The sequence below is a fragment of the Lissotriton vulgaris genome, chromosome 6 (assembly GCF_964263255.1).
Source record: "Lissotriton vulgaris chromosome 6, aLisVul1.2, whole genome shotgun sequence".
In the NCBI taxonomy this organism is placed as follows: Eukaryota; Metazoa; Chordata; class Amphibia; order Caudata; family Salamandridae; genus Lissotriton; species Lissotriton vulgaris.
The window spans coordinates 1,630,737,582-1,630,762,940 of record NC_141694.1 but is presented as its reverse complement, the minus strand read 5'-3'; the positions used below and the strand labels follow the sequence as shown (position 1 = coordinate 1,630,762,940).

General features: G+C 41.8%; 1 protein-coding gene across 1 annotated transcript in view; it reads left to right on the top strand.

The window, feature by feature from the left end:
• The window catches only part of PLEKHH2 (pleckstrin homology, MyTH4 and FERM domain containing H2), a 572,539-nt gene that overhangs the window by 230,745 nt on the left and 316,435 nt on the right, over nt 1-25,359 (top strand). Inside the window, exons 9-11 of the mRNA XM_086927801.1 lie at nt 864-939; nt 5,031-5,125; nt 7,999-8,143. Coding sequence (XP_086783927.1) covers nt 864-939; nt 5,031-5,125; nt 7,999-8,143 — 316 coding nt within the window. The remainder of the gene's footprint in view (nt 1-863; nt 940-5,030; nt 5,126-7,998; nt 8,144-25,359) is intronic.

The window sequence follows — 25,359 nt, the reverse complement described above, 5'->3', positions numbered from 1 at the left end:
AAGAGTCTCTATCGACGTGTTTTTGCATTAATGCTTGTAATTTCATTTTTTGTAGTTCAGTAAAATGTTTAATTAGCATAAAGGATTGACTAGGTTGTTCTAAGACTCAGTGACGATTTACAGTGATTCAGCTATGCAGAAGGGATGAAACTCGGAATAAAGTCTTGCAGAAGGGATGAAACTCGGATTAAAGTCTTCCAAACTATACAACTGACTTCCATCTTGCTTATGACCCTTCCCATAAATATTGCACTGATACACCCCGTCAGCATTTTCATTTGGTCACATTGCATCTTATCCTGACCTTTCCTGCCATTGTCGGAGGAATTAAGATCCATTGCCCAAGTCTCTTTTGCACATGATTGTGTAGCAAGAACATTTATTGTGAACATTATTTTAAATCAAATTGATAAAACTACTGTGAAAATAAGCTCAAATCTAAGGTATACAGCAATTCAGAACCTCGATAAAAGATAAAAGAAGTTGAGAGTGAGAAATGCGACAAAATGTTTAGATTTACATTAGCAAAGAACATGAATGTGTTCTTTCCTTGTTGAGCTGACTCTAGAATTAGGTTCCAAATAAAAACTATTTGAAAAGTGTGAAAAGTCGAAGGGCTTCGCTTAGGTTCTGACCTGCAGCTCACAGGGCAGGTTGGAAGAGAAGTGGAGGCTGCAAGAAAGAGTTTTTCTGTTAAAAATAGGCCGTCTTTGATTATGGCGTCAACTGATATTTTGGTAGATATACAATGAGAATACAATGGCACTTCTGCACTAACACGAGACAGTTTTGTTTGTGTATAGAATGGATGCTGTTGCCAATATGCTTTTCAGAAAAGTATTTTTTTTCTTTTTACATCTTAGGAAAGTCGAATTTATGCAATTGCCAAATCAGGCATTCGAATGTCTGAAGCCTTAAGTGTGGACTTGATCAAAAGAAGTAAGTGATACATTGTGTATACATGCATTGTGCCAACAATAAATTGCACGTTTTATTTCAATCTCTGTCAGTCATTCGCAGTGCAGCTAGGCATGGCCGGACCAGGCCTTCCTGAAAATGATAAGTATCACACCCCATATGCATGTGATCAGATCAGCGGCTTCCAGCAACTCCTCGTCCAGATCTACTTAGAGGTGTAGAAAGATTGCAGATATGTCACTGTGCTGATAGCTACTCTTTGTTAGTATTTATAAAGATTTATCACATCTATAACCACCTAGAGCCGTATTATGGAAGTGTCCGGGGGGCCCAACGTGCGTCTGCACCCGCTCTGCCACCCCTGGGGCACCTTGGTATTACAGAAGGAGCTGCAGACGCTTGTGCGTCCCCTCCTGTAATATGAATAGCACTGACAGACATAAAATGCCAGTGCCATCTTCAGAGGGCGTTTCCTCATTTGCACGGGGCGTAGCCCAAAGCAAATGAGGTAATCCCTTTGCCTTTGTGCCCGCGCAGAAAATAGTTGGGGGCGCAGGGGCAAAGAAGCTGTCAGGAGGCGCACGGACAGTGCACCCCTGATGGCAGCCCTCTGGAGGGGGTGAAGGGGTCCCATGGACCTCCCAGACATCTCATTGCAGGCGGTTGCAGTCACTCACTGCACCCACCTGCAAGGGGATCTCTATTTGCCCTTAAAAGTGCAGGCGGGGTGCCGCCTGTACTGTAAAACACAGAGCTGCTTCAAAGCAGCTGCTCCTTTTTAGGTTGAGCTGGAGAAAGCAATGTGAAGCATTGCGTCCAGCTCGACAACTAATGTTGCCCGCCTCCTGGGAATCTGAGGCAGGGGTCGGGCAGGCACGGCGATTGGTGTCTGTGGACGCGCACGTCCAGGCCGGCGTCGTGCACATCTCATGCCTCAGATTCCCCGAAGTGCGCAAACACACACATACACACACGCAGGCAGGCACACACACAGGCACACACACAGACGCAGGCACACACACGCAGGCACATACAAGGGCACACGCGCACACACACACGCACTCCCCCACGGGCTCACGCGCACACACACAGCCACGCACACACCACCCCACCACTCACGTGCTCATGCGCACACACACAGACGCACACAGACACACACACATATCCCCCCTCCACTCACCGTGCTCTTTTGCCACGTCGCCTCGCTGCGCTCTACAGGCTCCGCACTCCCCTGGTGTTTTCTCCGCCGCATCACCATACGCAGGGCTTCCCTCACGCTTGGGAGCCCCGCGTCACCGCTGCTCTCCGTGGGCCGTACTTCCTGCAAAAAGCAGAAGTCCCGCCCCACGACGTGACGCTCCAGAACTTCCGTTATTTTTGCTTTGCGGGATGCCGTGCCAGGATGTCCAGCCAGAGGCAGCAGGAGGAGCCGTGCCGAGGGGGCCGGCGGGCGCTGGACATTGGACGGTGCCCCGCACTGCTGGCCACCCTCCTGGAGGGTCAAGCCAGGTCAGGTGGCCTGTGGCGGCTGCTGAAGCTGCTGGCCTGCGCCGAGCTGCACCCTCTGCTGCGTAAACCCAGCCACTCCGAGGAGTAAAATAAGTGTGCGATGAGCCACAAGGCGCATCATTTTCAGGTAGGCGCTTTGCACGTTGTCCCCAACCGTCCCAATGGACCATTGATTGCGTGGCACCTCCACTAGGCTTGGCTCTTGCCATTAGACCTTTGCATTCTGAATGTGTGGATTCCTCATTGTCCATGTTAAAGACACTTTCCATTCTATGGCTTGTGTTTTTTTTATTTTGCATGCTAATATGGGCCTCCAAGACACAAAATACAGTGGGCTGTTGGCAGTCAGCCATGACTGTTTGAATATGTCATACATGCAATGATGCCTCTGGCAGCTCTGTTTGCATTGCGAAGTGGGAAGAAATATGTTTTATCGTGTATGGCGCCAGGAAACCAATTAGTGTCAGTGCGCTTAATAAACATTTTTAACATAACATAACATAGATTTTATATTGGAGAGATACCCACATAATTGCTGTGGGCTGTTCGCAAGTCTTTTACATATATCGTTGGCTGCCTCTGGTTTGCGGTTTTGAAGCACTGTATTCATCGGTGTGGCTGTTGTCTAACTGATTGTATCATCTTTAGTAAAACATGTCTTTCTGAGTTTTACCCACATGATGCTTGCGATCTGCAAGTTGTGTTCAAAATTCTGCAGCAGATACATTAACTTTGTAATATATCTTCTCACAATAATTGGACCACTATGAGTCAACATGTTAGCGTGCAGTTTGGACTACCTTTTCCTTGCCAATTTTTGTCACTGCACTGCAGAGCGATTTATCCAAATATCCACAGGCGTCTAACAATCCTTCAACATTGACTCCGACATGTGCCAGCCCTGCTTTATGTTTTTTTCTCCTACTTTGTCTATATATTAAATGAATTTCATTAAAATGTACATGGATCGCATCTCACTGCCTTGGTGGCAGATTCAGTTTCATACAGCATAGCACCTCATTCTGTAACATATACTTACGATACCAGAGCATTTTGCACCTCTAAGATAACTTTCTATTCCATAGCATAATTTGGCATAGTACATCAAACATAACAACACAAGATGATGAATAAAATGCTGAACCTTGTCAAACATTCACCCCCAGTAATATCACTCAGCACTACCACAGCACTACCACAGTACCACAGCACCACCACAGCACCACCACAGCACCACTACAGCACCACTCAGCACCACCACAACACCACTCAGCACCACCACAGCACCACTCAGCACCACCACAGCATCACTCAATGAAACCACAGCATCACTCAGCGCAACCACAGTATCACTCAGCACCACCACAGCATCACTGGTTCAAATATGTTCTGTCAATGTTCCAAGCTTTATTACAACTGTCACAAAAATATGTTAATATTTCACTTCTGTGCTTGGATTTTCGTCACAATAAAATACACTGAACATAATCTTCACAAAAGTTATTTACAAAAGTTTAAGCTATTGCCATTATAAATTACAATCACTTTTATTTAAGTATTAATTATTTAAAAAAATTAAAAGCCATTGTTATTTGTAATATCAATACATCTAAGTCATGTAAATACAAAACATGTTGCATTACAAATGCTATAGGTGTCACATTTGCGAAAGTTACAACTATTGGCATTGTAAATGACAAAGCTATTAATTTAGCTATTTTCAAAAACAGCACATAAATGAAAAAATTGTCATTTATAAAACCAATACCTCAAACTTTCTTAATGCTAGACCTATTGCATTGCAAATGCTTGTTTCACAAGAATGTGGCTGTCCTGTGGGCAGTGCATTGATCCTAACATGACACATTTTCCTTGATTGCGCCGGGCCCACCTTTTAAAAGGTGTACCAGGCGCAATCAAAGAAAAGGCGCTGTATATATAATACGGCCCCTGGTATTCAGGGGAATTGTCACATCATGGCTACAGCCTACCCTCATTGGTCTATATAGGGCTCTACCATGTGCTTCGTTAATTTGTGTTGTGCAAAAGTCATTTGGTCTCCTCTTTTTACTGCGAAGGGCATCTCACGTGACTCAGGGAGGTGACAGGTGAGCCAGAGCACTAGTGGTACAAAAGTCACTATTGACCACATGTCTTAGTGTTAGAAGTGCTTTTATATATATAGAAACATTGATCTGGTTGTTAGAAAAATAATTAAATTATAGTAAAAAGTGCATTTTTGACACCACTCCTCGGGGGTGGGTGAATCTTTGCTAACTAACTCTGCATCTTTACCTTATCTGGACATAGAGGAGTCCTGATAGCAGCATGTGATTAGACCAGGCTGAGAGGCGCACCTCACTTGGTGCGGGGTTTAATATCATAATGGCCTGCTTGATTTATGAATTCTGCATGAGAAGGGATTAAGAACAATTTAGGGGATTGCTTTTCTGCATGTGCTAATATTGATCCACGCGCAGACTCCTGGCTATTCCAGAATGTTTGGCTCCTGAAATGAGCTCCTTTGTCTTAACTTATAGTAAAGTTTAGTTTGTAAGATGTGCTGTAATAAGTGGTTAAGAATGTTTTTTTGTGCTTTGCAGATGGTTGTTCAGTCCCTTTAAACTCAACATCGGGCTCGTATACTTCGCTTATATACAAGAACATGACCAGTCCCGTCTACACAACCTTGAAAGGGGTAACGGCTCTTCATTACGAGTATGGAAAAATCTGCTCTACCAAGTTAAAAGAGCAAACAGACAAAAGTGAAAATGCTCAGAGAAATTTTAGTCAAAACATGTTAAACAAATCACAGATTGGGATTATATAGAAAAAAATATCCTCAAATTATTTTGAAACCTAATTTGATAGATTATATTCAGGGCATCTGGAATTATGTGGCAGGGCAGGGCCAAATTATGTGGCAGCATTGACTAAATTATGCAGAAAGAAAAGGGAAAGTATGTGGCATAATGCAGCACATTTTGAAATAGTATTACTTCATTCTTTTATGATTTTTACACTTCAACACTGTCTGAGCAAAGGTTTCACCTCAATGCTAGTGTAACACCCAAATACAGATATTTTCGAAGATGTATTTTAACTCTTCTGTATTTACCAGAGCCCTGAAAGGTTTTAGTAACAGGGTCTGGATTACACGCTGCACTACAGGATGAATACTTTTGCACTGGCGAGAGGGTAGTTTTATCCTCGCCAGTACTGCATTGACAAACCAGTGCATAATGGCATTTACACTGCATGAAAAATGCCTGATAGCACCACTGTTTATTTGATCACTTAAAGGTGAAAATGTCTATGGGTTGGTATCAATCTTAATCATTCTGTAATACAGTATTAAAAGAAGTACCTTTTTGCCTCTTTGCAGTCAGCTCGAGTCCCATCAGTGCACACGGCCTCGAGTGCTGTGACCTACAACACTGTTACATTCAACCAATCTGTACTGGTGCACGGCACTGCTGCCAATCCCAGTTTTAGGTGGCTGCTTACTAAACACAAACCTCTGGTCAAGTTAAGAGTGGTGAAAAGGGATCAATCAATCATTATTTGTAGAGCGCTGCTACTCACCCGTGAGGCTCTCAAGGCACTGTGGGGGTGGGGAGGATACAGGCCCGTCTGGGCGCTGAGGTCAGTGGAAGAGCCAGGTCTTGAAATCCTTCCAGAATTTGGTCAGCGACGGGGATTGACTGAGGTGGAGAGACAGGGGGTTCCAGGACTTGGTGGCGAGTTGGGAGAAGGACCTTCCTCCAATCCCGGTCTTGCGGAACCCTGGGACAGTTGCAAGGGCTAGTTGGACGGAGCGGAGGTGTCTAGTGGGTACGTGGATTGAAAGGCAGTGGTTCGGGTGTGCTGGTCCAGTGTTGTGGAGGGCTTTGTAGGCATGTGTGAGGAGCTTGAAGGTGACTCTTTAGTAGACTGGGAGCCAGTGGAGTTCTCGCTGGTGTTCTGTGATGTGAATGCAACAAGGGCTGTCGAGAACCAGCCTGGCTGGGGCGTTTTGAACATTCTGTAGTTTCCTGAGAAGTTTCTGGATGACACCTGCTTAGAGTGCCTTTCTGTAGTCAGTCTCCTGCTGATGAGCGCGTGGGCACCATCTTTCTGGACTCAGTGGGGAACCATCTAAAGGTCTTTTGAAGCAGGCCGAGAGTGTGGAAGCATGATGAGGAGACAGCTTTTATCTGGTGGTTCATAGTGAGCGAGGAGTATAGTATGATGCAGAGGTTTTGTGCACTGTCTGGGGGTGTGGGGTGGCTCCTAGCGTGGTGGGCCACCAGGAGTCATCCCAAGCGGAGTTGGTGGGCCCCAGGATGAGGACTTTGGTCTTGTTCGAGTTCAGCTTGAGGCAGTTATCTCTTGTCCAGGTGGCGACGGTCTTCATCACGTGGTGGAAGTTGTTTCAGGTGATTGTGGCCTGGTTGCTGAGGTAGAGGATCAGATGGGTGTCGTCAGTGTAAGAGACGATGTTGAGTCTGTGGTTCCTGATGATGGAGCGAGTGGGGCCATGTAAACATTGAAGAAGGTGGTGCTCAGGGAGAATCCCTGGGGGACTCTGCAGCAGATCTCCGTGGGTTCTTAGAGGAATGGTGGTAGTCTGATTTGCTGTGTTCTACCGGTGACAAAGGAGCGGATCCAGTCCAGGGCTTTGTTGCGGATGCCGGCGTCGTGGAGTCTCATGCTTATGGTGCTGTGGTAGACGGTGTTGAAGATGGCTGAGAGGTCCAGGAGCATGAGGGCTGCTGTTTATCCCCAGTCGAGGAAGGAGCTGGTGTCATTGGTGGCGGCGAGGAGGGAGATCTCTGTGCTGTTGTTGCTTGGGAAGCCGTAGTGGGAGATATCTAGGATGTGGTTGGCTTTGATGAACTCAGACAGTTGGGGGTTGATGGCCTTTTCAAAGACCTTGGCTGGAAAGGGGAGCAGGGAGATAGGTCTGAAGTTGTTGAGGTCCATCAGGTCAGTGGACTGCTTCTTCAGCAGGGGGTTGATCTCTGCATGTTTCCAGTCATCGGGGAAGGTGGCAGTCTCGATGGAGCAGTTGATGGTGCGGCGTAGTTCCGGGGTGATGGAGATGGCGGCTCTGTAGAAGATATAGTGCGAGCAGGAAGCCAAGGGGGCTCTGGAGTGGATGCTCTTCATAGTCTTGAGAGTGTTGTGCATGGTGAGCAGGGTCCAGTATAGCAAGATCTATTGGGGGGCGAAGTCGTTGGGTGTGATGGTGGCAGGAGTGATGAGAGGGTCTTGGGATGACACAAAAAACATATATGATCTGTGGCTATGCTATCAGTGACACATTTTGGTCTATATCCTACTCCGTTCCTTCCATAACATGCACCTTTCCATCTCACACACCACCTTTTAACTAATTTATTTGTTACTGAAAATAGAAGAGTGGATAAAGAATTTAAAGATGGTTGCCAAAGAATATCTGTGCCTGATGCTTGATGTTGGTCAGATGATCTAAGCACTAGCCATTGGTAAACTCTTGCTGCATTTATTTAAAAACATTGTGTTTCCATCCACATCACTATTCTGACCTTTATTATTTTTCATCTTCAGAAAGCCACCCAGATAAGCACCAGCCCATTTGCAGATGACTCTTCGGGATCAGAGGAGGAGGACAGCTCTAGATCCAGTTCACGGACCTCGGAATCTGATAGTAGAAATATAAGTGACCCTAGTAGCCCACGGGCTATGAAAAGAGGTGAGGAACAGTGATTTGGGTGTCAGTGAATGTAACACTAACAAAAAACTGGAACCAAAGAATGTAATACCTTTTTTGGTTACTTGAAATGACTTGCGTTCAAACATCAGGTATGTGTGATATTAACGAATATTGGCTTCACCAAGTATCCTCATCATCTTGCCACAGCTGATCCTTGGATAAGGTAAGGTAAGGCATCTTCCTCATGAAGCCACAATCAAGTGCTGCCACATAAAATTAAAAGGTATGAATAATTGCATTTTTCAGCACCATATGGAGCATTGACTATCCTACACTTTGTCTGCCTATTGTGTTGTATTGTCTGGTCTGATATAGTGGTGTGTTATCAACTAAATGGTCTCCTGACTCCTAGCACTTTCTTACCAGTGGCAAATGGGCGACCTCAGTTGGCTACTAGTACTGACAGTGGAAGTCATGAAATAATGATTGACAATAGAATTTAAGTAATTGTGTCCCAGACAGCTCCAAACGACCGTGATCATTGCCCAATTTTATTTTTTCCAAACGTAGTGTTCCCACAAAACGGTTGGAAGTGAATCTCAAGAACCTCGCTGGAAGGAAATTGTGAAATGTGTTCATCACAAAAATGCCATGTTTATAGAAGGCCTGTTAAGTATTGCAGGTGTCTTTCAAATGCATGCAAGTAGCCATAAAGCAGGCAGCATATTTGCCTCAATTTCGGGGTGATTTGATCATTGTTCTTCAAGAAGAGCAATAATCCAGATGTCGTATCCAGACCATCTGTAGACAATAGGTCGGCTCTTGGATAGTCTTAGGTAAATGGTACTGGCATAGTTGTAAAGTGATAGCACACGTGTTATACTCATATACCAACAAAAAATGTAAGCTTTCTCCATAAACTTTCGAAGTTGTTGAAATTTCTATTGCAACAGCATTGATTTAGAAGGGCAAGTGTCAGTTGAAAAGGGCACACGTGCCCTAAACTGTCTCCATTGGTATAATATCATTGCCCAGAGTTCTAGGTCAGATTGATAGAGACCATCCTACTCGGGGATGCTCCCAATAGGTTTTCAGACTTCATTTTCTTTCTTTTTTTTTTTAAGTTCAAGTTTATTGAAACCAAATACAAAAGAAATATAACAGGAGAAACATCATACACGATAATAGAAATAGAAATATAAAAATATAAAGGCATATATTAAAAAAGTACAATTAAGGAGTCAATAAACAATATTATCTGAGCGAAAAAACGGGGAGAGAAGGGGGGAAAGGGAAATAATAAATTGAAGAGATGTAGAAAACAAGTAGCAATATCAAAACATCTACTATGTATGCATGTACACAACAATAAAAATGCAAGAATAAAAAAGAGCTATATAAATAAGGGAAACAGTGATATTATATAGAATGGTAAGAGAGAGACAACAATGAATAATCCTGGCGGTTTACGAACTTCATCAGATTTATTAGCCTGTGAGTTAGTGGAGGAACCTGAGAAAGAGAGGGTGGATGGATATGAAGTAAGGGGGATCCAAAGTAAATCTCTCTTAATTGCCAGGGAAACAGGGGTGATGTAATTCGTGTCTAGTCTATGATGGAAACATATGGCATTCTACCATGCTGAATAAGTAACTTTTGGCAAATCTTTCCAATTGGAGGTGATCAGGTGAAATGCTATAGCTATCAGAAGGTCAATCAGTTTAAAATGTGAAGGGGATTGGGGCCATGAGGAAGATAGGGAACCTAAGAAAACCGTAGGGAGAGAGAAGGGGATGTTGGTGTTAAAAATAACGTTAATGTGAGACCAAATAGATTTCCAGAAAATAGATATGTTTGGACATAGAAAGAGCATGTGTAGTAGATCGGCATTAGGGGATGAGCAAGACCAACATGTAGATGAGAGGTCTGGGGAAAAGGAAGGCAATTTTGCAGGGGAATATAGTAAACGTTGGTAAATAAAGTAAAGGGTTTGGGTAGTATTAGCTGCTCTTGAGATTTTATAAATTTTTAACCAGAGTTTGTTCCAAAGGGAGACCGACCAGGAGGAGGACAAATCCTGTTCCCAAGACAATTCAGTCTTTGTCTTAAGTCGTTCTGTAGGAGATAAAAGACATTTGTATATACTAGAAGCAGAAGAAGCTATATTCAGAAGAGGAAAGACAGTAGAGCATGAAGCAGGAACAGAATGAGAAGAAGGTAATAAATGGAGATAATGTTGAAGGGCAGGGAGCAGAAAATCATATTGTTTTTTACAAGAGTTAGGAAGATGAAAAAAAGAGTGCAGACCAGAGAAGGGTAAGGGTTATTAGCCTGCAAAAGTTGGGAAATCCATAGTAAACTTCTAGATCTCCAAGATTTCCAATAAAGGTGCGATTTTTGATGCGTAATAATTTGTTGTGCCAAATAGGCTATTGAGACAAAGAGGAGAAAGAAGGATAAGAGGATGGTAGATGAGGGATTAAAAGACGACGAGTATGAGCGATAACTGAAGATTGTAAAGAAGAAGAATGGGCGGAAAAAGCAAGGATTTCAGAAAAATCAAAAGGGGAAACAAAGTATTTTTCAATGGACAACCGTATTGGAGGGTGGGTTGGAAGGTCAATAGAAAGCCATCTGGAAGCTTGCTTAAGAGAGAAAGCGAGGTGATAAGATTTAAAATCAGGAAATTTAAGACCTCCATTAATTGTATCTTTCTTAAGACTTGATAAGGCAATACGAGGAGGTTTATCTTTCCACAGGAATTTCAACAATATCGAGTCTGTTCGTTTAAAATAATAATTTGGAATGCGAACAGGGATCATAGAAAGTGAATATAGAATTATAGGGGCTAACATCATTTTAATAGAATCTAATCTACCCCACCATGAAAGAAAAAGGCGGTGCCATTTGGTAATTAAATCAGTCAATTTTTTGGTAATATATTCCCAGTTAAATTTCAAAGTGTCAGAAATATTGGCGGAAAACCATAAACCTAAATATTTTAGTTTTATTGGTTGCCAGGAAAAACCTGTTTGATCAAAGTAGTGACAAAGACATAGAATGTTGAGGGGTAAAACCTCACATTTGTATCGATTAAGACGATAACCTGAGATTTGTGAGAAAATATCAACTTGTTGAAGAAAGGAAGGGAGAGAAGTCTCTGGGTTAGAACAGTATAATAAGATATCGTCCGCATATACAGACAGTTTAACGTGGTCTGAACCAAGCTGAAACCCAGTAATTTGGGCATCCTGTCTTATTTTGTCTTATTTTCGTGAGGAAGGGTTCCATTGCTACGATAAACAACAAGGGGGATAGAGGACAGCCTTGACAAACACCTCTAGAAAGAGAAAAGTAATCAGAGATTTTACCATTGGCAAAAATAGAAGCCTTAGGGCCAGAATATAGTAGAGAAATACGCGAGATTAATTTGGGGGGAAAGCCTATCCATTTGAGAGCGTGAAACATAAAATCCCAGCCAATCCTATCGAAGGCTTTCTCTGCATCAAGGGTAATGGCCGGTAGGGGATAATGTAAGGATAATGCTTTACTAAGAACTTTAAAGAAAACTCTAGAGTTATCAGAGGATAAGCGTCCTTTGACAAAACCAGATTGCTCTCGGCTAATGAGTTCAGGTAAAATGGGGTCAATACGTACCACAAGTATTTTTGCAAAAATCTTATAATCTGTGTTTACAAGAGAAATAGGACAGTCATTTTTGCGAAATGAGGGATCTTTATTATCTTTGGGAATGAGACAAACCATAGTCTCTTGAAAAGTTCCTTGGGAGGAACCATTTGTGATGAAAACATTAAAAAGAGTGAGGAGATGAGGAAGGAGAAGCTGTGAAAAATGAGCATAAAATTCTATGGTAAATCCATCGGGACCAGGGGCCTTACAACGCTTTAAAATTGAAACGGCATGAGAGAGCTCCTTCAATGTTATATCCACTGCAAGGGAGTCAAAATTAAGATTGGTGGAAGAAGGAGAAGGAAGAGACTGAAAGTAGGAGGATATATCAGATGGAAGCGGTTGTGATTCAGGAGTTTAGAGATTTTTATAGAAAGAGACAAATTCTTGTAGAACATCATCATCTTTGAAAAGAGAGTCACCATTAGAATTTGTTATGGACATAATCCTAGTTCTTTCTCGGCGGGATTTTAGATAATTTGCCAAGAGATTTCTCATTTTGTTCTGACCTCCATAATATTGTGCGCTACTTTTCAAGAGATAGGAAGCTGCAGTATCAGTGGATAATTTATTAAAGGTGACTTTAGCAGAAATTAGGTCTTTTAAAGAGGATTCAGTTAATGAATAGTAATAGGCATATTCTAATTGTTTAATTTGTGCAAGAAGCTGGGTAGATTGTTTCTCAAAATTATTTTTCTTCTGAGAGACAAAATTAATTATAAAGCCACGTGCAGTTGCCTTGAAAGAATCCCAGATCATGGTAGGAGAAGAGTCGTAAACCGTATTAATAGTAAAAAAGTCGACAGCAAAAGAACTGAATTGGCTGGAGAATTTAGGATCTGCAAGAAGGGAGTTATTAAAACACCATTTGCCAGAGGAAGGAGAAAAGGGGACTATATCAAAATCAACAAAGACCGGGGCATGGTCAGAGATTAGAATAGAGCCTATGTATGAATGCAGAACATGTTGGGTAAGGGATTTGCTAAAATAGAGATAGTCAATACGGTACTGTGTTTTGTGTGGAGGGGAGAAATAACTGTATTCCTGAAGATCTGGATGACAGAGTCTTCAGACATCAACTAAGGAATTACGTCGAATGGTAGAAGTGAATTGGTAATGCATTTTAGATTGCACAAATTTAACTGAGGAGCGTCTATCTAAGATGGGGTCATGAATTTGATTGCAATCACCGCCAAAAATAATATACTCATTGTCAATAGTAAGTAATTTGTCTGAAACAAGCACCCAAAAATTATTATCAACAGTAACTGGAGCGTAAACATTAAACACTACGATGGGTACATTATCTATTAATAACTTGATAATTACCAATCAACCATTTGAATATATTTCTTGATGAACAAGAGAAACATTAAACTTTTTGTGACACAAAATAACGACTCCATTCTTTTTACCTAAAGCTGGAGAAGAAAAAACATTGCCTACCCAAAGTCTTTTCAATTTAGTTGTTTCAAAATCAGATAAATGGGTCTCCTGTAACATAGCAATATCTGTTTTTAACCTAGCTAAATGAGATAATACTCGTTGTCTCTTAATAGGGTTATTTAGACCTTTAACATTCCATGTAGTGACTCTGAATGTTCCTAAGGAGCAATAACATTGGTAAGCAATAAGCATACAATGTAATGAACAAATCTAAAAGAAAATTTAGGCATCTGAAAAAGAGAATACATTTAGGAGTAACAATAAAAGAAAGAAGATACAGACAAAAAATAAGGAAGAATGAGAAAAATAGAAGGAACAGAAAAGGTAAAAGGGTGAAATCACGTAGAAAAAATGGAGAAAGAGAAAATAGTGAAGTAAACGAATGAAAAGAGGTAGAGAAAAATCTGAAAGAAGAGGGAGAGAAGGGAAACAAAATGAAAAAATGATGGAGCAGAAAGGAAAAAATAGAAAGAATAATAAGAGCGTACATAAGTTCCAGATCATACAAAGGGTGGAGGGGTGGGAGGCCACACGGAGGGATGATGCCATCCAAACTCACGAGGGAAACGGGGAGGAGAACAGCCCCAACGAACTGCTGATAACATGGGGAAAGGAAGAAGGGCTGGAGGGACATCCTGTGAAAAAAAAGAAAAACGAGGTTATACAAATAATATAAGAACAATAAAGTTATGAGAAGAGAAACATGTTTAGAAAAACCCAGACGATGCAACGTAAAAAGCATAGGAATAGATTATAGAAAATCGTAATCACATTAATATCAGCAAATAAATCAAAGTAAAAGTCTGATTTTTACATTACAAGCAAGTGAAGCAAATGCAAATAGTGAAAAAAAGCTATAAGGGCAAAAAGTGACTAGGTGGAAGTAGATGCGAAAGACTTATCCATAGAATCAGCCTGGAAGGAATTGAGGAAACTTTTGAGTTTGAGTGGGTCTTCATAAGTGGTAGTCCTATTGTTAATGGTCACTCTGAATAGACAGTGATGAAAGAGACCATATCTTGCACCAATCGAACGTAACTGAGGTCTCAACGCAAAGAATTCTTTTTGACGATCAGCTGTTGGTTTAGCGTAATCCTGAGCGAAAAATAACACATTTCCTGACCAAATGACTTTGTTCAAAGACCTGGCAGCAGCTAGAATGGTTAATAAGTCGGTGTATTCCAGGAAATACAGTATCATTCCCCTCAGTTTGCTGGTGGAGGAGGAAGAGGCCCTATGTGATAGAGATCCATGCCTATGAGCTCTTTGAATGTTCAGGTTAGTGTTATCCTGGAGTTTGAGCAATTTGGGAAGAAAAGTCTTGAAGAAAGAGATCGAATCTGACCCTTCTGTTCCCTTCGGCAAGCCATATATACAGAGCTTATTGCGCCTATTCCTATTTTCTAAGTTCTCAATCTGCTTGTGAAGATGGGAGACTTGAGAGCATAAGGAATCAATCTTGGAAGTAGACGAGCTTAAGGAATCAACTGTATGTTCCAATGCAGTAACACGACTCTCCACGCAAGACCATTTATTAGAAAGTTCCTGAAGAGTAGAAGTAGTTACTTGAAGGGTGTTAATAGTTTCCTCTACAAATGAGCGCAAGGCCCTAATCTCCTCTAATAATATGTCCATAGTAACTGAAGAAGTTTGCGCAGGAGGAGAAAGAGGGTCCTTTTTCAGCCATTTGGTTGTTGCTTTAGTGCCAGGTGGATTGGAAGCAGTCGTAGTAGATGACACATTTTTTAGTAAGGAGGAGACTGGGTCTTCCATAGCTAAGCACTGAAATCTCGAGCTAGTATGAATTAGAAATTTACGTGAAGCAGGTTTTGAATGAAGCACCTCTTTAAGTTGTTTACCCATATGCAAGTTCAAAGATACAATAGGAGGTGAGTTATGAAAATATCACCAGATAAAAGATGTATAAGGTAACCTCACAATATGTGAGCACAACATGAAGTAAATAACAGCATCAAATGTATAAGGTAAGCAATACAATGCAGATAAGGGAGAGTAGGTATGTAAAAAACGTACAAGAATCATCGAAATATGAAACAATAATGGTAAAAAGTAGCGTGAGGGAAAAACAACACATGAAACAAATTACAACCAACAGTATCAAGAGATATGGTTGTAATAAGCTATTTAGGCAATAGGTAAAAAGCAAACATCAAAGGTGGGTTCAATATGAAAAAACAAGCAGAGCAACTTCATATGATAATTGGAGAAAAAAGACGAGAGGATCTCCACCAAGGAACCTGGAGTCTGTTCTTATCTCTGTAGTAGTGAAAACTTTATCCGTAAAGAATATCAGTGTCTGTATTCATAAATTGCTACTAGAAATGCGGAATCAAAATTCAGAGAGGGTGAAGCATTGCATTGAAAGATTAGTTGGCTCCTCAAAAAATGAATGACAAGCATACTACACTTGTAGTTTCAAGTTTCTTCGAGAAATACATTCCTTAGTGGGCAAAGAGTCAATAACCACCAACAAAAAATGGAAAGGAGGCAAAAAGTTTCCCCAATTAGCGCTGAGGGGCTATTGTGAGAGTGAAACGTAGGAGTGTGTTCCAAAAGCTAGCTAAACTCCAGTGGTGAATACCAGAAAATGTCATTATTGAAGAGCCCATAGACATAGAGTTAGGCCTTGGAAATAGAGGGAAAAATAGCGCAAATAGAGAGGTAAAAGTTCTGTGAGAGGCTCAGTTTAAAACAGAGTTTCCAAAATGGAGCATCCTAGTGTCAGAAATTTGCAAAGCGCTGTCAAAATATAAATTTGGAGGAGTTAGGAGGATATAGCAGGAAGGAGTTAATAATTGTGTGAGAGGCTCAGCTTAAGACCGATTTTCCAAAATGGTGGTCAGAAAGCGCTGTACACTGGTCATTTGGGAAGGACATGAACTCTTCCCAGTGCCAGAATTCTTCAAAGCACTGTTAAAATATCAATCTTGAGGAGCTAGGAGGACTGTGGGAAGAAGCGTCGTGAGGGAGACGTCGCTTCGCAGCCGGCGTCATAAAATGGCGGCCGGGCGAAATGTAGAAGCGCGACTGGAAAGGAATGAGAGATAATCCTCTAACTCGGTACAGCAGAAAGCCGGAAAGAGCCGCAAAATGCTCACGGCATGTTCCGACGAGATGTCCTCAAATGTAGGCTCCGCCAGCACGGGTTAAGAGCAGTGCTGGTCCATGTCCGCTCCCGTTCGCCACAGAGAGCTACGGACGCACCGCTATCTCCATCGGGCATTGGCTACGCCCCCCCAGACTTCATTTTCAAACTTTTGTTGCACATCCTTTTGTGCATTTGTTCTATGCATGGAGTATATATATCTCTGGCTGCATCTCACAAATCGACAGTGCTTCATTTGCGTAACTGTCAAAGATACACTGTGGTTGGCGATTATTGGTAGGGGGCTTGATATCAATTTTGACAGAGAAAGTAATAAGCCCTGGTAAATCCCATGAGCCAGCCTGCGCCTTTGAAATAATGTCAAGATGAGGTAAATGTTGGTGTAACAATTATATGAATCCTGAAACTGAAAAGGGATTTTAAATATTTATTTTTCTAACTTCTTAATACCAATTATTTTCAAACTAAATTTGGCAAAGACAGTTTACAATTTTGAGCTGTACGTTTCTCATTGAATGTTTCAAACTAAATACATTTAGAGCTAAAAGCTTAAAACATTTTTACAAAGATTCACTATGTACACATAACCGGTCTTCCTTCTATGGTTGTAGCTGAATATTCATTTGACTACAGAATTCCGTGATGTGGAAGTGAGCAATTCTTTCATGAGATTAAAAAATACCAATGAAACTTTAAAAAATGAGTGAGTGAAAGGTGATGCACCACATCAGTAAATACGAACAGGGGCTGACCCAAAGTCCTTATCTGTGTAGTGTTATTGTTAAGTTTTGGCTAATAGTGCATGCTGTCTGTTGACGAAAAGACCTTTTGTCAGATTACAATGGGCTTAGTGCCGACCTATTACTAACCATTGGTTTACTTTACTGTCACTCTCATTTGCTGGCTTTCTATTCGTCAGCTTGTGTGGGCTTTCCTTCATATTCTTGTAGATCGCATGGAAGCAGTACTTGTGTCCTTCCAATGGTTAGTTATAAAGCACTACTTTTTTCTTTTATTTCAAGCAGTCCACAAGAGCGCATGTTTTTTCCAGCTGTCACCCTCATGTATTGTTTTTCCCATTCGGTCACTCTCTGTGCTGGTCTCTCTCACCCGTGTGCTTCTCCACTCTTCATGTTGTGCTCACACTGTCATGTGCTTCGATGTGTTACTTTCTCATCTGTTCACCAGTGATCTTCCCCCAAATAGCTCCAGGTTCCTTTCTGGAGCCCATGTGCTTCTCTGCCACTCTGTGCTCCACGTTCCTCCCTCTTGCCTGTTTTGCTTCCCTCTGCCCTCCATATTGCTTCCCCACCCATGCCTATGGTATTGCTTCTACCCCCACCCCACACTCCGGGTCTGTGTTGCTTCTGTCTCATTTGTTTCCAGCATTGATACTTCCCCACCATCCCCTCTGTGTTATTTACCCCACCACCAGGCAGACATACGATAGGGCCTTGTATTGTTTACTGTTTAGCCATACCCCATAGCATAAGGGAAGATGTACAGTGTTGTGGTAAATGAAGATAAAAAGTAGATGGTAGCCAGGTAATTAATCCTGACTTGGATTAATTAATCCAAGTCAGGTGTTTATTAGTTGGTTTCAATATGATAAGTATTAGGTCCCACCAGGAGCTTGATGGATGTTGCTCAGCCCTCACTCATCAACTGACATTCTCCACACACACCAGGCACACACACATTCTATTCACTCTGACATCACGCACACCAACATTCCACGCAGACATCTCACTCATTCTGGCTGAGCAACCTAAAAGGAGATAAATCTAGTTACAACATACAGCATCCCTAAAAACCATTGGCAAAGCCCATAAGTCCAAAAAGTGTTACCTGGTGGATTTGCCAATGCTTGTTTTATATGTGACATAAGCTTGGGTAGATAGCCCAAGCTATGTTTTGTCGGACCTAAAAATTCCAGTTTGTAATGAATGTTGGGTTGAATATCATTAAGATCGCAGTTATCAGTCTTATGTTTCACAGATGAGTGGGGCCGAGTGCCGGTACCTTTTAGTTGTTCAGATTGAATGTGGTGCTGTATCTGTTTAGTCATATGGCATGAAAATGTGCTTTAAGTAGTGTGTGATGGGTGCCTCTGTGTTGAGCACTAAAATAAAGCTGCATCTATTCTGGTGGGTGGACCTTACTCTTAAAGCCTCTTCTCAATAAGTAGTTTTCTTCCTTGTGAGGTTGCAAACAAAGTGCCTTGCATTCGGATAAAATAAACCCCTTTTTGATATAATGCTTAAATATGGGAAAACTGCGGTATGAATGATAATTAGAAACATATTACTATTGGCTCATATTTTTCCAAGTTACATGTTTTGAGATAAAATGTAGGCTCAGAAACGTATACACAACATATGTCACATTACAAATAAAGAAGCAACATATTTCACTTCAGAAGGGCATATATTCTTAGTCTTGCTGGTAAAATTAACGTCAACATATTGTGTTCATAAAGTTGTGAGTTTACCACATCAGCCAGAAGAAAAAAGTAATTTCAAAAACAAAAAACAACATTCAGTCTTGCCAGGATGATGTATTAAATCCAGCTGGTGCCTATTTGTGGTTGCTACTGCAGCTTTCAAGCCTCTACCTGCCCAATGTTTATAATCTGTACCTATTTTACATTCTACTGATCAGTGGCGGCTGGTGACATTTGAAAGTGGTGAGGCATAAAAGTTCAGGATACGTGCCCTGTTGTAAGTGAGTGTAGAGTGCGAGTCTGTTAGTCATAAGGAGGGTTCCAGGGGGAGTGTTCTTCACCTGGGAAAATTTAGAACAATGCAATAGGTCTCACATTTGCAAGAGTATAAGCTTTTGGAATTGTAGATGATGATACCTTTTATTTCTCTGTTTTGATAATTATTACATCAATAAAAAGGCTTTGTCATTTACAATGTCAATAGCTAAACTCTTTCAACTGCAAGACCTATTTCATTTCAAAGAAGCGGCAGCCACTGTCCTGGACTGCTTGAAAAGTGAAAGCGTGTATGGCTCGCTGAATGTTGCAGGAAAGTATGTTGTGCCTGCAGTATAGAAACTCATTAAGGAAAATAGTGCTTCAAGACTAAATAAGACATACTGTGTAACTACAGAAGTAAATGGGCCAGTCCTCATGGGAGGTTACAAATGAAGACAAGGCAGTACTAAGGAGGGACTAACAAGCCTATTAACGAATCAAAAGCCCGCATTTACAAAGGACAATGACACAAGCCAATGAAACAAATGGGCAGAGGGTGCACAGTCAAAATATCGATTCCCTAATATCGACCTACAGTAATATTGAGTTGTAAATATCGAAGGTGAAGAATATTGAGGTCAAGAATATTGTTGGACAGAATATCGACCCTAAGGTAAGTAATATCGATTTTTTTATATCGATGTAAGTATTATCGAAGTTAGTAATATCGATATCAATTATATCGATGTCACTAATTTCAATGTTATTAATATCGATATTTGTTTGTTATGTATTTTATAATGTATTTTATATGTATTTGTTATATGTTTTTGTTAAGTATTTTATTTGTTTTTACTTATATGTGTACTATTTATTATATATTAAAAATGTTATTTGTAATTTATTTTTATGTTTTAGTACTGGAGCAGGTTGTGGCTTTATAGGGGAATAGGGTGGGAAGTAATTTAATTATATTAAATTAATTATACATTTTTAGTAATTGTAAATTAATTTCAATACATTTTTGCGTTTAAGTTCTGTAGCGGGTTGTGGGTTTATAGGGGAATTGGGTGGGAAGTAATTTAATTGTAATTAAGTAATTATTTATTTTTGATGGGTATTGATAGTTATTTTATTTCTAATTAATTATTAATTGGTAATTAATTATTTTAATTGGTAATTAATTTTTATTGGTAATTAAGGTTTGTAGTTGGTAATTACATTTTTTAATTGGCAATTAATTTTTTTAATTGGTAATTAAGGTTTGTAATTGGTAATTACAATTTTTAACTGGCAATTATTTTTTTTAATTGGTAATTAATTTTTTGAAATTGGTAAATAATAATTTTAATTGTTAATTAATTGTTATTAACTGGAAATTTATTTTATTAAATTGGTAAATAATTTTTTATAAAAAAATAAATGACTGTTTATCATTTTTTAATTGTTAATCAATTTTTAATTATTAATATGTTATTTGTTTACAAAAATATTTTAGTGTTCAATATTATTTGGTTATTTATATTTATTAATTAATATTTATTGGTATATATTGTTAATTTATTGTTAATTCATTATTTATTTGTAATTATGTTTTTAGTAATTATCAATGGGGATTTGCAAATGATGTAGTTATTTAAAAATAAAAAATTTAATTATTTTATTTAGAACAATTATTTATAAGTATGTTATATTTAACTTCTACACTATCCAATGCTTTCCCTACTGTTGCACTCTCTGGAGTGGGAATAGTAATTTTTACCCCTACGCTATCCAACCCTTTCCCTACTGTTGCATTCTCTGGAGTGGGAATAGTAATTTTTACTCCTACGCTATCCAACGCTTTCCCTACTGTTGCACTCTCTGGAGTGGGAATAGTAATTTTTACTCCTACGCTATCCAATGTTTTCCCTACTGTTGCACTCTCTGGAGTGGGAATAGTAATTTTTACCCCTACCCTATCCAACGCTTTCCCTACTGTTGGACTCTCTGGAGTGGGAATAGTAATTTTTACCACTACGCTATCCAACGCTTTCCTTACTGTTGCACTCTCTGAAGTGGGAATAGTAATTTTTACCCCTACACTATCGAATGCTTTCCCTACTGTTGCACTCTCTGAAGTGGGAATAGTAATGTATACCCCTACGCTATCCAACGCTTTCCTTACTGTTGCACTCTCTGGAGTGGGAATAGTAATTTTTACCCCTATGCTATCCAACGCTTTCCCTACTGTTGCATTCTCTGGAGTGGGATTAGTAATTTTTACCCCTACGCTATCCGACGCTTTCCCTACTGTTGCACTCTCTGGAGTGGGAATAGTAATTTTTACCCCTACGCTATCCGACACTTTCCCTACTGTTGCACTCTCTGGAGTGGGAATAGTAATTTTTACCCCTACGCTATTCAACGCTTTCCTTACTCTTGCAGTCTCTGGAGAGGGAATATTAATTTTTACCCCTTCGCTATCCAATGCTTTCCTTCCTGTTTCATTCTCTGTAGTGGGAATAGTAATTTTTACCCCTACGCTATCCAACGCTTTCCCTACTGTTGCACTCTTTGGAGTGGGAATAGTAATTTTTACCCCTAAACTATCCAATGCTTTTCTTACTGTTGCACTCTCTGAATTGGGAATAGTAAATTTTACCCCTACGCTATCCAACGCTTTCCCTACTGTTGCACTCTCTGGAGTGGGAATAGTAATTTTTACCCTACGCTATCCAACGCTTTCCCTACTGTTGCATTCCCTGGAGTGGGAAAAGTAATTTATACCCCTACGCTATCCAACGCTTTCCCTACTGTTGCACTCTCTGGAGTGGGAATAGTAATTTTTACCCCTACGCTAACCAACGTTTTCCCTACTGTTGCACTCTCTGGAGTGGGAATAGTAATTTGTACCCCTACCCAATCCAACACTTTCCCTACTGTTGCACTCTCTGGAGTGGGAATAGTAATTTTTACCCCTACGCTATCCAACGCTTTTCCTTACTGTTGCAGTCCCTGGAGGGGGAATAGTAATTTTCACCCCTACGCTATCCAACGCTTTCCTTACTGTTGCATTCTCTGGAGTGGGAATAGTAATTTTTACCCCTATGCTATCCAACTCTTTCCCTACTGTTACACTCTCTGGAGTGGGAATAGTAATTTTTACCCCTACGCTATCCAACGCTTTCCCTACTGTTGCATTCTCTGGAGTGGGAATAGTAATTTTTAACCCTACGCTATCCAACACTTTCCCTACTGTTGCATTCTCTGGAGTGGGAAAAGTAATTTTTACCCCTACGCTATCCAACGCTTTCCCTACTGTTGCACTTTCTGGAGTGGGAATAGTATTTTTTACCCCTACGCTAACCAACGTTTTCCCTACTGTTGCACTCTCTGGAGTGGGAATAGTAATTTTTACCCCTACCCTATCCAACACTTCCCCTACTGTTGCACTCTCTGGAGTGGGAATAGTAATTTTTACCCCTACGCTATCCTATGCTTTTCCTTACTGTTGCAGTCTCTGGAGTGGGAATAGTAATTTTTACCCCTACGCTATCCAACGCTTTCCTTACTGTTGCATTCCTTGGAGTGGGAATAGTAATTTTTACCCCTACGCTATCCAACGCTTTCCCTACTGTTGCACTCTATGGAGTGGGAATAGTAATTTGTACCCCTATGGTATCCAGCGCTTTCCCTACTGTTGCATTCTCTGGAGTGGGAATAGTAATTTTTACCCCTACGCTATCCAACGCTTTCCCTACTGTTGCACTTTTTCGAGTTGGAATAGTAATTTTTAGCCCTACGCTATCCAACGTTTTATATAATTAATTTTAAAAATATTAAAAGTATATTTAATTTTATTAATTTATTAAACATAATACTTTACTTTTTATTTATGTTTTTGTTTTATGTTTGTAAATGTATTTGTAATTTATAATATTTTTGATTAATTTATAAATTATTAAAATAATTATTACAACTTATTGTTAAGTACATACATATTATATATTTTCTGTATATGTTTAATTAATGTATTATTATATATGTATTATTTAATAATTCCAAACATTATTAGATATTTTTTTTTTTTTTTTTTGTTCAAATCTGTTTTTATTGTGAACACAGCGATAAGCCTACAACCCCATGTCAGGGCCGGCCGCGCAGAAAAGAGCCAGTAGACGTATTTAACCAGGGGAGGTTGAAGCATTAACACAGCGCCCTGCCTACAACCCCCGGAGGGGGCCGGCCGCGTGGCTTAGGGGTAATGATAGCAAGAGGTGGCCATATGCTGGCGATGCATCGTTGTGCGGGGGAGGCGCGTATGGGAGGGAGAGCAGTGGTGTCACATTTTCAAAAAGGCCCAACGGGGTCCAAACTGCCCCAAAGAGGGGCGGAAGCCAGAGTGGCAAGTAGGAAAGAAGAAAAAGTCGGAAGAGGAGTGAGCAGTAGCGAGATGGAGAGGGGTCTGGGGGGAGAGACTGTAGTCGCCGGTCGGGGATAGGAGACGCAAACCTGCACTGGGGGAAGCGACTAAGAGCCTAGTCGGGTCAGCAGGGATGAGGGCGTCCTCAAATAACTGCAGAGCGCGAAGCCTGGGAGGCATATGACGGGCATAGCTGATAGAGCACAGATGGCGCACAAGAGGTTCCCACACTGCCTTGAAGCGCACCCCCCTCGATTGTATCCGCGCCATGAGCAGCTCCATAGTCAGGACCTGCCAGAGGCGCACAAACCAGGAGTCTATCGGCGGTGCCTCAGCCCGCTTCTAGTACAGAGCAATGAGTTGCTTGGCAGCGCCTAACATGTGAAGGGTGAGGATCCAGTCGCTGCGCGTGAGGGCCCTAAGTGTGGGGGGTCGAATGCCCAGCAGGAGCGTGCAAACCTCTTCAGGGAGGGGAAAACCCAACACCTTCTTAATGTGACTAAGGACCTCCTTCCAGAAGACAGCTAGGGTAGGGCACGACCACCAGATGTGTACGAAGTCGCCAGTCGCAGTGCCACACCTCCAGCACAGCGGCGAGGAAGTGGGAAACATTTTGCTGAGTCTCAGGGGGGTGTAGTACCATTGCGTTAGCATCTTGTATGCGTTTTCCCTCTGCGGGATGCTGCGATAGGTTTTAGGGATGTCAGTCCACAGCCGAGCCCATTGAGAAGGTGTGATATCAGCGCCAGTTGCCGACTGCCACTGCCTCTGGTAGGGATGTGCGGGCGGAGTGGTGGGGTGTTGCAGGATGTTGTAGATCTGGGAGATGAGCCGTTTCAGTCCCCCGAGGGAGCGTGCCAACTTCTCGAATGGAGTGTATGCCCTGGTAGCAGCCCGATACATGTCGTCTCCCGAAGTCCAGTGGCGCAGTTGCGCATACTGTAAGCTGGCGGTTAAAGGGAGGCTAAATTCTTCCCTGCAGTCTAGCCATGATTTAGGTGACCCTCCAAGAAAGAGGTCTCCTGCAACCCTGCAGTCCCCTTGTGTCCAGCTCTCAAAAGCTCGGGTCCGGGCAGCAGGGGGGAAGTGCGGGTTACCTGCAATGGGGGTGTGTGGAGAGGGGAACGTGGTTAGACCCTTGGACACTGCCACTCTGTCCCACACGTCAAGAACCGTCCTCGTGGGGACCGCCATGTATGCACTTCTGGAGCGCGCCACACGCGGCAGCCAAGGTAGGTCCCATATGGTGCGCCCCGTGACCACTCGGTCCATGTGGAACCAGTGCTTGTCGCTTTCGCGTGCACCCCATTCTATCACGAACCGAAGATGCGCCGCCCAGTAGTAGTGGAGGAGATTTGGGCAGGCGAGGCCACCCCTGTCTCTCGGTTCCATGAGGACTTTCTGCGAAAACCGGGGTCGCTTGCCACCCCATATGAAGGACGTGAGGTCGCGTTGGAGATTCCTGATGCAGTGGAGCGGGATCGGGGTGGGTAGGCACTGGAAAACATATAGGATACGGGGGAGGACCGACAACTTGACCGCGTTGAGCCGCCCCAGCCAGGAAATCATCAAGGGCTTCCATTTCCGCAGGTCCGCCAGGACTTCCTTGCGGCAAGAAGCCCAGTTCCTCGAGGACCACGAGTCAAGGTGGGGCGTGCGGTCCAGACCCAGGTATTTAATGTGATCTTCCGCCCAACGGTAGGACGTGACCCCCTTCAGGAAAGAGACCTCCTCCTCGGGGATGGTGAGGTTAAGTGCCCAAGATTTGGTGTGGTTAACCTTAAGGCCGGATGCTTGCTCAAACAGTGTGAGGGCTTTATGCACCGCTGGGAGAGAGTCCCGAGGGCGCGTAAGAGTAAGAATCAGATCGTCCGCGAACAGCGCTA